We start from the raw sequence: 15,926 nt of genomic DNA, 5'->3' as shown, positions 1-15,926 counted from the left end.
GTTCAAGGGTCAATTGTATAGAAAATTATTTAAAGATCATTTTGACATGTGCAAAATATGTATGTGTGTGTATTAGTAAAAATCATTGGCACAACTCATCTTTTTTAAAAAAAATGTTCAATCTGGAATTCCATAATTGAATAGATTCTATGTAAATATTTATCCATAGATCTGTTTTAGAAACCTTAATACTGTGGTAATGAAAAATGAAAAGGCAAAATGATAGGATACTGAAAAAGGAACTCCCTCAGTCAGTAGGTGCCAAACACACTACTGGAGATCAGTGGAGAAATAACTCCAGAAAGAATGAAGGGATGGAGCCAAAGCAAAAACAATACCCAGCTGTGGATGTGACTGGTGATAGAAGCAAGGTCCAATGCTGTAAAGAGCAATATTGCATAGGAACCTGGAATGTCAGGTCCATGAATCAAGGCAAATTGGAAGTGGTCAAACAAGAGATGGCAAGAGTGAACGTTGACATTCTAGGAATCAGCAAACTAAAATGGACTGGAATGGGTGAATTTAACTCAGATGACCATGATATCTACTACTGCGGGCAGGAATCCCTCAGAAGAAATGGAGTAGCCACCATGGTCAACGAAAGAGTCCGAAATGCAGTACTTGGATGCAATCACAAAAACGACAGAATGATCTCTGTTCGTCTCCAAGGCAAACCATTCAATATCACAGTTATCCAAGTCTATGCCCCAACCAGTAACGCTGAAGAAGCTGAAGTTGAACGGTTCTATGAAGACCTACAAGACTTTTTGGAATTAACACCCAAAAAAGATGTCCTTTTCATTCTAGGGGACTGAAATGCAAAAGTAGGAAGTCAAGAAACACCTGGAGAAACAGGCAAATTTGGCCTTGGAATGCGGAATGAAGCAGGGCAAAGACTAATAGAGTTTTGCCAAGAAAATGCACTGGTCATAGCAAACACCCTCTTCCAACAACACAAGAGAAGACTCTACACATGGACATCACCAGATGGTCAACACCGAAATCAGATTGATTATATTCTTTGCAGCCAAAGATGGAGAAGCTCTATACAGTCAGCAAAAACAAGACCAGGAGCTGACTGTGGCTCAGATCATGAACTCCTTAATACCAAATTCAGACTCAAATTGAAGAAAGTAGGGAAAACAGCTAGACCATTCAGGTACGACCTAAATCAAATCCCTATGATTATACAGTGGAAGTGAAAAATAGATTTAAGGGCCTAGATCTGATAGATAGAGTGCCTGATCAACTATGGAATGAGGTTCGTGACATTGTATAGGAGACAGGGATTAAGACCATCCCGATGGAAAAGAAATGCAAAAAAGCAAAATGGCTGTCTGGGAGGCCTTACAAATAGCTGTGAAAAGAAGAGAGGCAAAAAGCAAACAAGAAAAGGAAAGATATAAGCATCTGAATGCAGAGTTCCAAAGAATAGCAAGAAGAGATAAGAAAGCCTTCTTCAGCAATCAATGCAAAGAAATAGACGAAAAGAACAGAATGGGAAAGACTAGAGATCTCTTCAAGAAAATTAGAGATACCAAGGGAACATTTCATGCAAAGATGGGCTCGATAAAGGACAGAAATGATATAGACCTAATAGAAGCAGAAGATATTAAGAAGAGGTGGCAAAAATACACAGAAGAACTGTACACAAAAGATCTTCATGACCCAGATCATCACGATGGTGTGATCACTCATCTGGAGCCAGACATCCTGGAATGTGAAGTCAAGTGGGCCTTAGAAAGCATCACAGCGAGAAAAGCTAGTGGAGGTGATGGAATTCCAGTTGAGCTATTTCAAATCCTGAAAGATGATGCTGTGAAAGTGCTGCACTCAATATGCCAGCAAATTTGGAAAACTCAGCAGGGGCCACAGGAATGGAAAATATCAGTATTCATTCCAATCCGAAAGAAAGGCAATGCCAAAGAATGCTCAAACTACTGCACAATTGCACTCATCTCACACGCTAGTAAAGCAATGCTCAAAATTCTCCAAGCCAGGCTTCAGCAATACGTGAACCGTGAACTTCCTGATGTTCATGGTGGTTTTGGAAAAGGCAGAGGAATCAGAGATCAAATTGCCAACATCCGCTGGATCATGGAAAAAGCAAGAGAGTTCCAGGAAAACATCTATTTCTGCTGTACTGACTATGCCAAAGCCTTTGACTGTGTGGATCACAATCAACTGTGGACAATTCTTAAAGAGATGGGAATACCAGACCACCTGACCTGCCTCTTGAGAAATCTGTATGCAGGTCAGGAAGCAACAGTTAGAACTGGACATGGAACAACAGACTGGTTCCAAATAGGAAAAGGAGTGCGTCAAGGCTGTATATTGTCACCCTGCTTATTTAACTTAAAAGCAGAGTACATCATGAGAAATGCTGGACTGGAAGAAACACATGCTGGAATCAAGATTGCCAGGAGAAATATCAATCACCTCAGATATGCAGAAGACACCATCCTTATGGCAGAAAGTGAAGAGGAACTCAAAAGCCTCTTGATGAAAGTGAAAGAGGAGAGTGAAAAAGTTGGCTTAAAGCTCAACATTCAGAAAACGAAGATCATGGCATCCGGTCCCATCACTTCATGGGAAATAGATGGGGAAACAGTGGAAACAGTGTCAGACTTTATTCCGGGGGACTCCAAAATCACTGCAGATGGTGACTGCAGCCATGAAATTAAGGCGCTTACTCCTTGGAAGGAAAGTTATCACCAACCTAGATAGCATATTCAAAAGCAGAGACATTACTTTGCTGACTAAGGTCCATCTAGTCAAGGCTATAGTTTTTCCAGTGGTCATGTATGGACGTGAGGGTTGGGCTGTGAAGAAAGCTGAATGCCGAAGAATTGATGCTTTTGAACTGTGGTGTTGGAGAAGACTCTTGAGAGTCCCTTGGACTGCAAGGAGATCCAACCAGTCCATTCTGAAGGAGATCAGTCCTGGGATTTCTTTGGAAGGAATGATGCTAAAGCTGAAAGTCCAGTACTTTGGCCACCTCATGAGAAGAGTTGACTCATTGGAAAAGACTGTGATGCTGGGAGGGATTGGGGGCAGGAGGAGAAGGGGACGACAGAGGATGAGATGGCTGGATGGCATCACAGACTCGATGGACGTGAGTCTGAGTGAACTCCGGGAGTTGGTGATGGACAGGGGGGCCTTGTGTGCTGCGATTCATGGGGTCGCAAAGAGTCAGACACGACTGAGCGACTGAACTGAAGTGAAACATATATACTATATATATACACATAAACATATATATATATACACACACACTTTTTTTTTTCTCTGTTTGCCATTGGAGTCTTGTTTTACCCTCTAGGGGTTGTTTCATATATACTCTTATTTTTTCTGATATATCTGTTAGTTTTCTAAATCGTTTTTATTTTTTATTCTCTATTATTGTTCTGCTCCTTTTTATTTTTTATTATTTTTTTCCTCTTTGCTACTGAAATTTGCTTTTACCCTCCAGAGCCTGTTTCATATAGATTTATATCTTTTCTAACATATCTGTTAGTATTTTAAATTTATTTTGTATTTTATTCTCTGTTATTGTTCTGCTCCTTTTTATTTTTTATTATTTTTTTCTTCTTTGCTACTGAAGTTTGCTTTTACCCTCCAGAGCCTGTTTCATATAGATTTATATCTTTTCTAACATATCTGTTAGTATTTTAAATTTATTTTAAATTTATTTTGTATTTTATTCTCTGTTATTGATCTCCTCCTTTATTTTTTACTTTTTTTATTTTTTCTGCACCCTGCATCTTGCAGGATCCTAGCTCACAGGCCAGGAAACAGGCCTGAGCTCCAGTGGTGGGAGCACTGATTCCAAACTGCTAGACTAACACAGAGTATCAGGCCCCAGGGAATATTAATCAGGATGAGGTATCCCAGAGGTCCACATCTCAACACCAAGACCCCACTTCACCCCCGTGCCCACAAACTCCACTGCTGGAAACCTCAGGCCAAACAACTAGTAAGAAAGGAACATAGACCCACCCATCAAAAAAAAAAAAAAAAAGAAAAAAAGCATGAGATGACCAAAACTATGACAAGCACTGAAAATGAAATTGATCAAAAATCTTCCAACAAACAAAAGACCAGCACCAGAAGGCTTCACAGGTGAATTCTATCATGTTCAAATTCTTCCCAAAAATTGCAGAGGGAACACTCCCAAACTCTCATTTTACAAGGCCACCATCACCCTGGTACCAAAACCAGGAAATCACAAAAAAAGAAAACTTCAGGCCAATATCACTAATGAATATAGATCTAAAAATCCCCAAAAATATACTAGCAAAAATAATCTAACAACATGTTAAAAGGATCATACACCATGATCAAGTGGGGTTTATCCAAGGGATGCTAGGATACTTCAATATATGTAAATCAGTGGGATATACCATATTAACAAATTGAAAGATAAAAGGCTTCTGATAAAAGATAAAAATCACATGATAATCTTAATAGATATAGAAAAATCTTTCAACAAAATTCAATACCCATTTATGTTAAAAAAAAAAAAAATCTCTCCAGAAAATGAACAGAGAAGGAACCTACCTCAACATAACAAGGGCCACGTACAACAAACCCACAGCAAACATTATTTCCAATGGTGAAAAACTGAAAGCATCTCCTCTAAGATCAGGAACAAGATAAGAGGGCACACTCTCACCACTGTTATTCAACATAGTTTTGGAAGTCCTAGTCATGGCAATCAGAGAAGAAAAACAAATAAAAGGAATCTAGATTGGAAAAGAAGTAAAACTCTGTCTATAGATGAGAAGATAATGTATGTAGACAGAAAATCCTAAAGTTGCCACCAGAAAATTACTAGAGCTAATCAATGAACTTAGTAAAGTCTCAGGATACAAAATTAATACACAGAAATTGTTTGCATTCCTATACACTAATAACGAAATATCAGAAAGAGAAATTAAAGAAACAATCCCATTCATCATTGCAACAAACAGAATAAAATACCCAGGAATATTCCAACTGATGAAAGAATAATGTCCAGTATACACAAGTAGTTCAATATCAGAAAAGCAAACAACCCAATCAAAAAATGGGCAGAAGACCTAAACTGACATTTCTCCAAAAAAAGACACACAGATGGCTAAAAGACACATGAAAAAATGCTCTACATCACTCATCATGAGAGAAATGCAAATCAAAACTACGATGAGGTATCACCTCACATTGGTCAGAATGGCAATCATCAAAAAATCTACAAATAATAAATGCTGGAGAGGATGTGGAGAAAAGAGAACCTTCTTGCACTGTTGGTGGGAATGTAAATTGATACAGCCACTATGGAGAACAGTCTGGAAATTCCTTAGAAAACTAAGAATGAAGTTACCATATGACCTTTGAAATTGCAAGAAGTATTCCTAGGTATTTTATTCTGTTTGTTGCAATGGCAAATGGGATCATTTCCTTAATTTCTCTCCTTAGGTAGGTTTATTCCTAGGATAAAAACCTGTAAAAGACCTGTATACAGAAAACTATGATACGATGAAAGAAATTAAAGATGACACAAACAGATGGAGAGATATATCACATTCTAGGATTGGAAGAATCAACATTGTGAAAATAACTATACTAGCCAAAGCAATCTACAAACTCAATACAACCCCTATCAAATTACCAATGGCATTTTTCACAGAACTAGAATAAAATATTTCACAATTTGTATGAGAACACAAAGACCCCAAATAGCCAAAGCAATCTTGAGAAAGAAAAATGGAGCTGCAGGAATCGATGTTCCTGATTTCAGACTGCACAACAAAGCTATAGTAATCAAGATAGTATGGTACTGGCCAAAAACAGAAATATGGATCACTGGAACAAGACAGAAAGCCTAGAATAAAACACACACACCTATGGGCACCTTATCTTTGACAAAGCAGGCAAGAATATACAATGGAAAGATAGCTTTTTCAATAAGTGGTGCTGGGAAACCTGGATAGCTATGTGTAGAAGAATGAAATTAGGAAACTTCATAACACCATACACAAAAATAAACTCAAAATGGATTAAAGACCCTAATGTAAGCCCAAACTATAAGACTCTTAAAAAGAAAACACAGGCAGAACACTTTTTGACATAAATCACAGAAAGATCCTCTTTGACTCACCTCCAAGAATAATGGAAATAAAAACAGAAATAAACAAATGGGACCTAATTAAACTTAAAAGCTTTTGCACAGTAAAGAAGCTATAAACAAGATGAAAAGACAACCCTCAGAATGGGAGAAAATAACTGCAAAAGAAGCAACTGACAAAGGATTAAATTCCAGAATATACAGCAGCTCATGCAGCTCAGTATCAGAAAATCAAACAACCCAATCAAAAAATGGGCAGAAGACTTCAACTGACATTTCTCCAAAAAAGACATACAGATGGCTAACAAACAATAAATACTGGAGAGGACGTGGAGAAAAGAGAACCTTCTTGCACTGTTGGTGGGAATGTAAATTGATACAGCCATTATTGAGTACACTATGGAAATTCCTTAGAAAACTAGGAATGAAGCTACCATATGACCTTTGAAATTAAAAGACACTTGCTTCTTGGAAGAAAAGCTATGACAAACCTAGACAGTGTATTAAAAGCAGAGACATCACTTTGCTACCAAAGGTCCGTACAGTCACAGATAAGTTTTTTTCAGTAGTCATGTATCAATGTGACAGTTGGACCATGAAAAAAGGCTGAGCATCAAAGAAATAATGCTTTTGAATTGTGGTGCTAGAGAAGACTCATGAGAATCCCATGGACCTCAAAGAGAACAAACCAGTCAATCCTAAAAGAAATCAACCCTGAATATTCATTGGAAGGATGTATGCTGAAGCTGAACCTCTAATACTTTGGTCAACTGATGTGAAGACCCTGATGCTAGGAAAGATTGAGGGCAGGAGGAAAAGGGGGCAACAGAAGATGAGATGGTTGGATGGCATCACCGACTCAATGGACATGAGTTTGAGCAAGCTCTGAGTGAAGGACAAGGAAGCTTGGTGTGGTGTGGTCGACGGGGTCGCAAAGAGTCAAATAGGACTTAGTGCCTGAACAACAACAACAACAACAACAACAACAACAACAACAACATGACCCAGCAATCCCACTACTGGGCATATACCCTGAGAAAATAATAATTCAAAAAGGCACTTGTACCAATGTTCATTGCAGCACTACCAACAATAGACAGGACATGGAAGCAATCTAGATGTCCATCAACAAATGAATGGATAAAGAAACTGTGGTACATATATACAGTGGAATATTACTCAGCCATAAAAAGGAATGAATTTGAGTCAGTTGAATTGACCTGGATGAACTTACAGCCCATTTTACAGTGTGAAATAAGTTAGAAAGAGAAAAACAATTGTCATATATTAATTCATACATATGAAATCTAGAAAAATGGTACTGATTAACCTATTTGCAGGGCAGGAATAGAGACAGAGATGTTGAGACAGACTTGTGGACACAGTGGCAGAAGGCAAGGATAAGATGAGAGAGTAGCTTTGAAATATATACTTTACCACAGGTAAATACACAGCCAGTGAGAAGGTGCTATATGACACAGGGAGCTCAGCCTGGTGATCTGTTAAGACCTAGAAAGGTGAGAAGGTGGGGTGGGAGGGAGGCTCAAGAGGGAGGTTCAAAAGGGAGAGGATATGTGTATACATAGAACTGAACTGAACTGAGAGCTTCCCTGGTGCCTCAAGCAGTAAAGAATCCTCCTGCAATGCAGGAGACCTGGGTTCGATCCCTAGGTCAGGAAAACGTCCTAGAGAAAGGAATGGCTACCCACCCCAGTATTCTTGCCTGAAGAATACCAGGAACAGAGGAGCCTGGCAGGCTACAGACCATGAAGTTGCAAAGAGTCAAATACGACTGAGTGACTAAGCACACACACACAGCTGGTTCACACACACAGCTGGTTCACGCTGCTGCATGGAAGAAACCAGCATAACACTAGCGGTAAAGCAGTTATCCTTCAATTAAAATTAAAATTAAAAAAGGAATGAAAGAGATTTATCAATATGGGAATATAATCACAATGAGCATGTAAAACAAACAGGATAAGAGTAAATAAATGCTTGCTATCTAAAAGCAAATTTTGCAGTAAAAAATTATTTTCACAAAACAGAAAACTAGAGGAGTAGGTTATTATATTTATACCTACAACTGGCTGCCAGGTGTAAATTTCCCTTTTTCCTATGTTCAGCTGGTGCTTGAAATAACCCCTTCTGGAGTATATGTTTCCTTCCTGATGAACGTACAAGATGACCCACAGATGATTCTTCAGCTAGGAGAAATACCCAACTCTTTTGCAAATTCATAGTCATCTTAGGTCACAGAACTTTTTTCCTTGTCTTACAGCTTCTTCGATACATATCTAAGCACTCTGCAAGGCCAGGATATGCCTTGAGGCAGGGACCATTTTTCAATGCAGCAGGTGCTCAGTTTTTTTACATTTAATAAAGGTATATGGATTTTATGCAAAATAGTATATGGATCTGAAATATACATTGTACCCAAACAAATTAATATAATTAACTGAAACACACAGAATATTTACATGGCATAAGTCACTATACTAGACAATGTAAAATATAAAATACTACACACTGTCACTCAGATCTTTAGTTTCTTAACTGATAAAGCAGGAGTAATATATTGGTATACTGTGATTTAAATAATATAATCTACATAAAATAATGTTCCTAAAACAATGTCTGGTAGATTTTAGATAACAATGCTCTCTTCCATTTTAGCTAATTGGTGTGTGTGTGTGTGTGTCTGTGTGTGTGTGTGTGTGTGTGTGTTAGAGAGTGAGGGAGAGATCTTAACTCTTGTAATACTAGGAAAAATAGTTTGTCAGTAATATATTTCACTATTGTCTCATCTTTTCAAGTAATTTCATCATTCTTCCATTTAAATAATTATTTGTCTTTCAAACAGTTGGGAATAATTGATGAGCAATGATAAAATAGCAAAATATTTCGAGAGGGAAAAATAAGATGGTTGAAATTCCACAATGCATTTCAGATTTAAGGGCCCAGTGAGACCTGGTAGTAGTTACAATATAGAACATGCTTTGTTGAATAAAAAAAAAATTTCCCTGTTCTTCTGAAGCCCTCTGACAATAATAAAAATCACAATGAAATGCTAATCTGTACAAAGAGCTAAAACTGCACAAAAAGACTAAAACTGGATCCAAAAGACCCTGATCATATATTGAGAGTTATGATGATAGAATAGAATTCACGTTTCTTCTCAAAACGTAAGCAATTCTTAAGTAAAACATCCAGTAGGGAGATGAATTGGGAACAGAAACATCCAAACTGTTGTTCAAGTACTTTTTACACTCAAAAGTTGCAGAACTGTCTCCCAATGCAACAGAACCACTCTAATTCAAATGTCAAAGGAAAATGCTGATGTAACACTTTAAAACATAACAATCACTAGTGATTTCTCTGTTAATAACACTATGTCTGTGTTCAACTTCAGCAGCATTTACTATTTTCTAAGAGCTGAATTCTCCCTAGTGAGAAAGGTTTAATTTCCTCCCTTCAGAAATCTCTGCATGTAATAACCCTGACATACAGAGTGAAAACCAGTTAAACAGGAAATGTAGATTTGGATAATTAAAAGGACCTTTACTTCTCTTCTGAACTATATCCTCATCATATTTTTAAAGTATAAAAGAGGAGCTTCATGTAGAAAATAAAAATGTTCCAAATGAGTAGAGGTGGTTATGCATCATGAATTATAACAGATGTTAACATTTTTATTTACAACCATATGAGAGGGAAGTTAGGATTAGAAAGAAAGCCGAGTGCCAAAGAATTGATGCTTTTGAACTGTGGTGTTGGAGAAGACTCCTGAGAGTCCCTTGGACTGCAAGGAGATCCAACCAGTCCATCCTAAAGGTCCTGGGTGTTCACTGGAAGGACTGATGCTAAAGCTGAAACTCAAATACTTTGGCCACCTCATGCAAAGAGTTCACTCACTGGAAAAGACCTTGATGCTGGGAGGCACTGGGGGCAGGAGAAGAAGGGGACGACAGAGGATGAGATGGCTGGATGGCATCACGGACTCGATGGACATGAGTTTGGGTAAACTCTGGGAGTTGGTGATGGACAGGGAGGCCTGGAGTGCTGCGATTCATGGGGTCGCAAAGAGTTGGACACGACTGAGCGAATGAACTGAACTGAAAACCTGGAAGCAACCAGGATGTTTTCAATGGGTCAGTTCAGTTCAGTTCAGTCGCTCAGTCGTGGGTGAGTGGATAAATAAACTATGGTACACACAAACAATGGAATATAACTGGGAGTAGAGAAATCCTCACAGCTGCTGGAATGAAATAAATGGTTTGCCTCTAAGCAACTAACCTTTTAAGTAACTGACTTTCTGTAAAATATCTGAATAATGGTTAATTATCTCTCAAACCTACTTGGAATACCATAAGAAGCTGTATACATCCTAGAATTCACTCTAGAAGCTAAGCAGGCACAGGACTAAATTCTCTTTTGGAGGCAGTAAAGAGGGAGTATGAAGTGAGTGAGCCTGTGACACAAAGACTTAACTCCTAGAAGTCTGTTCATGCCCGTCAATTTGGGAAAGTTCAGGCACAAAATGAGAGTCCTTAGGCACACGGCTTTCTATAATCAGGCTGAATTATACAAATTCTGCATGCAAAAACCATCAGACTTTCATAAAGAAAATGGTTTGTTGCTGCAAAATCAATCAGAAATAACCCCGTTCCAGATCTCTGGACAAGTAAGAATGCCAAAGGATGCAGACATGAACACCCTGGCACACACAACAACAGCAAAGGCAGAATAACTTATTGAGACCAGGCTACTGCTAGCGTGGAATGGCTGCAATATAACTTTCAAAAAGTAAAAGACGACACATTACCACAAAATATTAATGTTGAAAAAAACTAAATATTTCAGTTTATTCTGGTTACATAGAGAAATGTATAGCCCATGCAAAGCACAAAATTGTATTTGTGACAATAAAGTGAGTTCAACCTTTATTGCTAATAAACAGAGACATTATATTTTCAGCTTAAGGAATAAAATCACATTTGTGGTAATAAATGTCTTGACCACAGGAGTTTGCTTATCATTCTTTTTCCATTCTTTTCAAATCTATTTATATGCTTTAAAATCTAAACTTACGTGGCTAGGTTAATATTTAAACTTTTTCTCAAGTAAAATGTTTTTATATATGTTTTAAACTTTCCTACAGGAGAAAAAATATCACTCTTACTTTAAAATTCAGTAAGCACAAAAGACCAGATCCTCCCTTAGAAAAATCTGCTTTAGAACTTAAGGTGGAGAAAAGCAGAAGGTGCCTTGTAAGAAAAAAATATATATCCTTATGATCACTAAGCAGAAAAAAATTTTAATATATTTATTTATTGAAAAACCATTTCCATGCAATTATTAAATTTTTTAGAGTTAAAAATGTATTATAGCTGCTACAAACCCTATGAATTCATTTAAAAAGGTACCCATAAACCACAATATTTATGATTCAAGAGAACTTTGAGGATGCTTTGAAATATTATACTTTTTTACCTAATTAAAACAGTTAAAGATAACTTTTTATCTCTGCCTTGAATTTTTTAAAAAATTAAACATTTTGAAAAATACTTTGTTCTAAAATAATATAGCGTATCCAAATAAAAGTTTCACTCAAGGAACGTATTTTTAAAGCCATAGCTTCTAATTTTGAAATAAATGCTTTGAAATACACAAGAGAATCTATGTAGAAAGGTTAAGAATATAGATGACAAAAGCATTAATTAAAACACCTACATTTAAATAGAGTGCTCACTAAATAGACACTACTCCAAAAGGATATATAGATAGCCAAACAACACATGAAAAGATGCTCAACATAACTAATTATTAGAGAAATGCAAATCAAATTGCATGAATTATCACCTCACACTGGTAAGAATGGCCATCATCAGAAAGTTTACAAATAATAAATGCTGGAGAGGTTGTAAGGAAAAGGGAACCCTCCTATACTTTTGGTGGGAATGTAAATTGGTGCAGCCACTATGGAGAACAGGACGGAGGCTCCTTAAAAAACTAAAAATAGAGCTACCATATGATCCAGCAATCCCATTCCTGGACATATATCTAGAGAAAACTATAATCTGAAAATAAGCATGTGCCTCAGTGTTCTTTGCAGCACTATTTACATGAGCCAAGACATGGAAACAACCTAAATGTCCATCAACAGAGGAATAGATAAAGAAGAGACAAAAGAATACTACTCAGCCATAAAAAGGAATGAAAAAGTGACATTTGCAGAGACATGGATGGACCTAGAGATTATAAGACAGAGTGAAGTAAGTCAGAAAGAGAAAAACAAATATTACATTGATATAATACCACTTTACATGGAATTTAGAAAAACGGTAGAGATGAACTTATTTGCAAAGTAGAAACAGAAACTACAGACGTAGAAAACAAATTTACAGTTACCGAGAGAAGATGCTGGGGGTGGGATGAATTGGGAGATTGGGACTGACATATATACACTATCGACACTGTGCATAAAATAGACAACTAATGAGAACCTAACACAGGGAACTCTTCACCATCCTCTGTGGTGACTTAAATGGGAGAGAAATCTGAAAAAGAAGGAATATATGTATATATACAGCTGATTCACTCTGCTGCACAGCAGAAAATAATACAACATTGTAAAGCAGCTATGCGCCAACAGAAATTAATTTTTAAAAATGGATTGCATGTTTAGTCATGGAAAATAGTGTCAGAGGGCAAAAAATAAATACTATTAATCCATATAAGAATAAATTTTCATTGGACAAAGATATACTATTTTCCTATGAAACAGAAAGAGAGATTTTTAAATGTGCAAAAATGTTTTGGAAAGACACTCTTGAATAAATCCTTGTTTTGTGGTGGTGAAGAATAAACAATGCACATACCCTGTTTTGATAGGTAGCATCTTTCCAGCCTTTGCTCATGAGAACATCCATAGAGGAGGTATGCTTCTTGCAGGGCACTCTTATACCACTTATTTTTCTTACATTTTTCTGGCTAAAGAGAGACAGAAAAATAGTAAGATTCATCTTTAAGTGTATTTTTTTAACAGGTTCAGCTGTTGAGTTTGAACTAAAACTAAGCACTGTACAATACATTCAGTTCAGTTCAGTCACTCAGTCGTGTCCGACTCTTTGCGACCCCATGAATCGCAGCACGCCAGGCCTCCCTGTCCGTCACCATCTCCCGGAGTTCACTCAGACTTATGTCCATTGAGTCGGTGATGCCATCCAACCATCTCATCCTCAGTCGTCCCCTTCTCCTCCTGCCCCCAATCCCTCCCAGCATCAGAGTCTTTTCCAATGAGTCAACTCTTCTCATGAGGTGGCCAAAGTACTGGAGTTTCAGCTGTAGCATCATTCCTTCCAAAGCAATCCCAGGGCTGATCTCCTTCAGAAAGGACTGGTTGTATCTCCTTGCAGTCCAAGGGACTCTCAAGAGTCTTCTCCAATACCACAGTACAATACATTAGACTTTCATTATTATTTTTTGGTTTATTTTGGAATATAGCAAAGTTGGAGAAATTTTGTATGTTAATAGCCAAAAGGGTCAGATTCTCAATTCACTAAGATATTTTAATATGATTTGTCTTAGACTTAGTTACAGACAGTTAAGACCACCAGTGTAACAAAGTAGTGAATATTATTACATTTTATAAGAATAATTTTGATTCCTCTTTAAGTAACAAGGCAATGGTAATGTAATAATAAAAATTGAAAGGCACAGTTTCTTATTGTAGTAAAACTAATTCCACTCACATCTAGTTTTGGTGTTATAGCAGATAGCTGGCATATTCATACAATTTTTTGAAACTTTCTGTGCCCAATTTCTTCACCTGTAAAATGTGGCTAATGCAATCACCATAAGTATTAAAGGAAACAATAAGTATTAAATTCAGTAAGTATTAAAGGAATAATAGATGAGAGAGTTTTCTGGCATAATAAGTGATCAATACATGTTATTCTACTTGAATACAGTTCTTTTTCTAACTATATATTCAATTAAAAAAAAAATAACTTCAGAGACTTCCCTGGTGGTCCAGTGGTTAAGACCCCATGCTGCCAAAACAGGGGGGATGGGTTTGATCATGGTTTGGGAACTAAGATCCCACATGCCATGTAGCATAGCCAAAATATTAAAAAAAAAAAAAATAACAGCTGGAAAATTTAATTTGAAAAGAAAAATGGAATAAAAGAATCTTTAGGTTAAAAATGACTGTAAAAATTATATGGCCTAGTAATTTTGCCAATGTTATTTTAGAGCTTATCCCTAAAAGGTTTTTATGATGCTTAAAAAATTTACAATTTATAAAATGCATGCCATCATTTTCTTTTTGCAAATTTTAGCACCAAAAAGAATACAGGTGTTAAACTGCATGTGGTCCTGGACACTATTTGGCATAAAAGTAGTGAAAAAATACAATCAAACAAAAATCTATTTTTGTAAATCAAACAATAGATTTTTGTACACAGAATACCTAAATTACATTTATTAAGTTATTTCCTAGGAAAAAAGAAAAGACAGACAGATACAATTCAAAAAACATTAGATAATTTAAACTAATTTAAGAATATCTAAGCTATAATAACATTTGCAGATTTAAAACATGTTTGCCTCTCAAATGTTACAAAGATGCTAAGTTCAACATTTATAGGACTTCCCTGGTGGTGCTTCCCTGATAGCTCAGTTGGTAAAGAATCTGGCTACAATGCAGGAGACCCTGGTTTAACTTATGGGTCTGGAAGATCTGCTGGAGAAGGCATGGGCTACCCACTCCAGTATTCTTGGGCTTCCCTGGAGTATTCTGGCCTAGAGAATTCCATGGACTGTATAGTCCATGGGGTCTCAAAGAGTTGGACACGACGGCGACTTTCAATATCATGGTAACTTTCTGGGGGTGCAGTAGATAAGAATCCACCTACCAATGTAGGGGAAATGGGTTCAATCCCTGGTTTGGGAGGATTCCACTTGCCACAGAGCAACTAACCCCACACAGGGCAACTACCGAGCCTGTGCGCCACAACCAGTGAAGCCTGCGCCTAGAGCCTGTGCCCCACAGAAAGAAAAGCCACCTCAATGAGAAGGCCCACAACTCAACGAAGAGTAGCCTTTGCTCACCACAACTATAGAAAGCCGGAGCAAAGCAAGGAAGACCCACTGCAGCAAAAAAATTTTTTAAAGATTTAAAAAATAATTTATAGATAATAAAAAATCATCTATAAGCTGTCACGTGTGTGGTGCTCAGTCGCTCAGTCCTGTCCAACCCTGTGGACCTCATGCATTGTAGCCCGCCAGGCTCCTCTGGCCATGGGACTATCCGGGCAAAGAATGTAAGAGTGGGTCGCCACGCCGTCCTCCAGGGGATCTCCTGACCCAAGGACTGAACCCCCATATCCTGTAGGAGGATTCTTTACCACTGAGCAACCTGGGAAGCTGTCACAGCACTAATCAACTAAAGTTAAGGAAATTTCTGAAGGAAAACCGACACAAAATATTCCAAAATTAAACCCTGGTGAGTTTGGAGAGCGAAAAAGAAATTTTTAATCCTGTGTCTGAGAATCTTTAAGAATTTATCAGTAAGTATGTGCCACCTAGTGGTAATATTACAATTAAACATCTTCTATGAAGACCTACAAGACCTTTTAGAACTAACATCCAAAAAAGATGTCCTTTTCATTACAGGGGACTGGAATGCAAAAGTAGGAAGTCAAGAAACACCTGGAGTAACAGGCAAATTTGGGCTGGGAATGCGGAATGAAGCAGGGCAAAGACTAATAGAGTTTTGCCAAGAAAATGCACTGGTCATAGCAAACACCCTCTTCCA

At 37.4% G+C, this 15,926-nt stretch overlaps 1 protein-coding gene across 1 annotated transcript in view; it reads right to left on the bottom strand.

The window, feature by feature from the left end:
• The window catches only part of ZCWPW2 (zinc finger CW-type and PWWP domain containing 2), a 141,400-nt gene that overhangs the window by 37,311 nt on the left and 88,163 nt on the right, over positions 1–15,926 (bottom strand). The window contains exon 5 of the mRNA XM_068983091.1: positions 12,988–13,099. Coding sequence (XP_068839192.1) covers positions 12,988–13,099 — 112 coding nt within the window. The remainder of the gene's footprint in view (positions 1–12,987; positions 13,100–15,926) is intronic.

This window comes from Capricornis sumatraensis, chromosome 10, assembly GCF_032405125.1.
Source record: "Capricornis sumatraensis isolate serow.1 chromosome 10, serow.2, whole genome shotgun sequence".
Taxonomy (NCBI): domain Eukaryota; kingdom Metazoa; phylum Chordata; class Mammalia; order Artiodactyla; family Bovidae; genus Capricornis; species Capricornis sumatraensis.
Note: the sequence above shows the minus strand (reverse complement) of the source record. Positions and strands in the feature narration are given on the sequence as shown.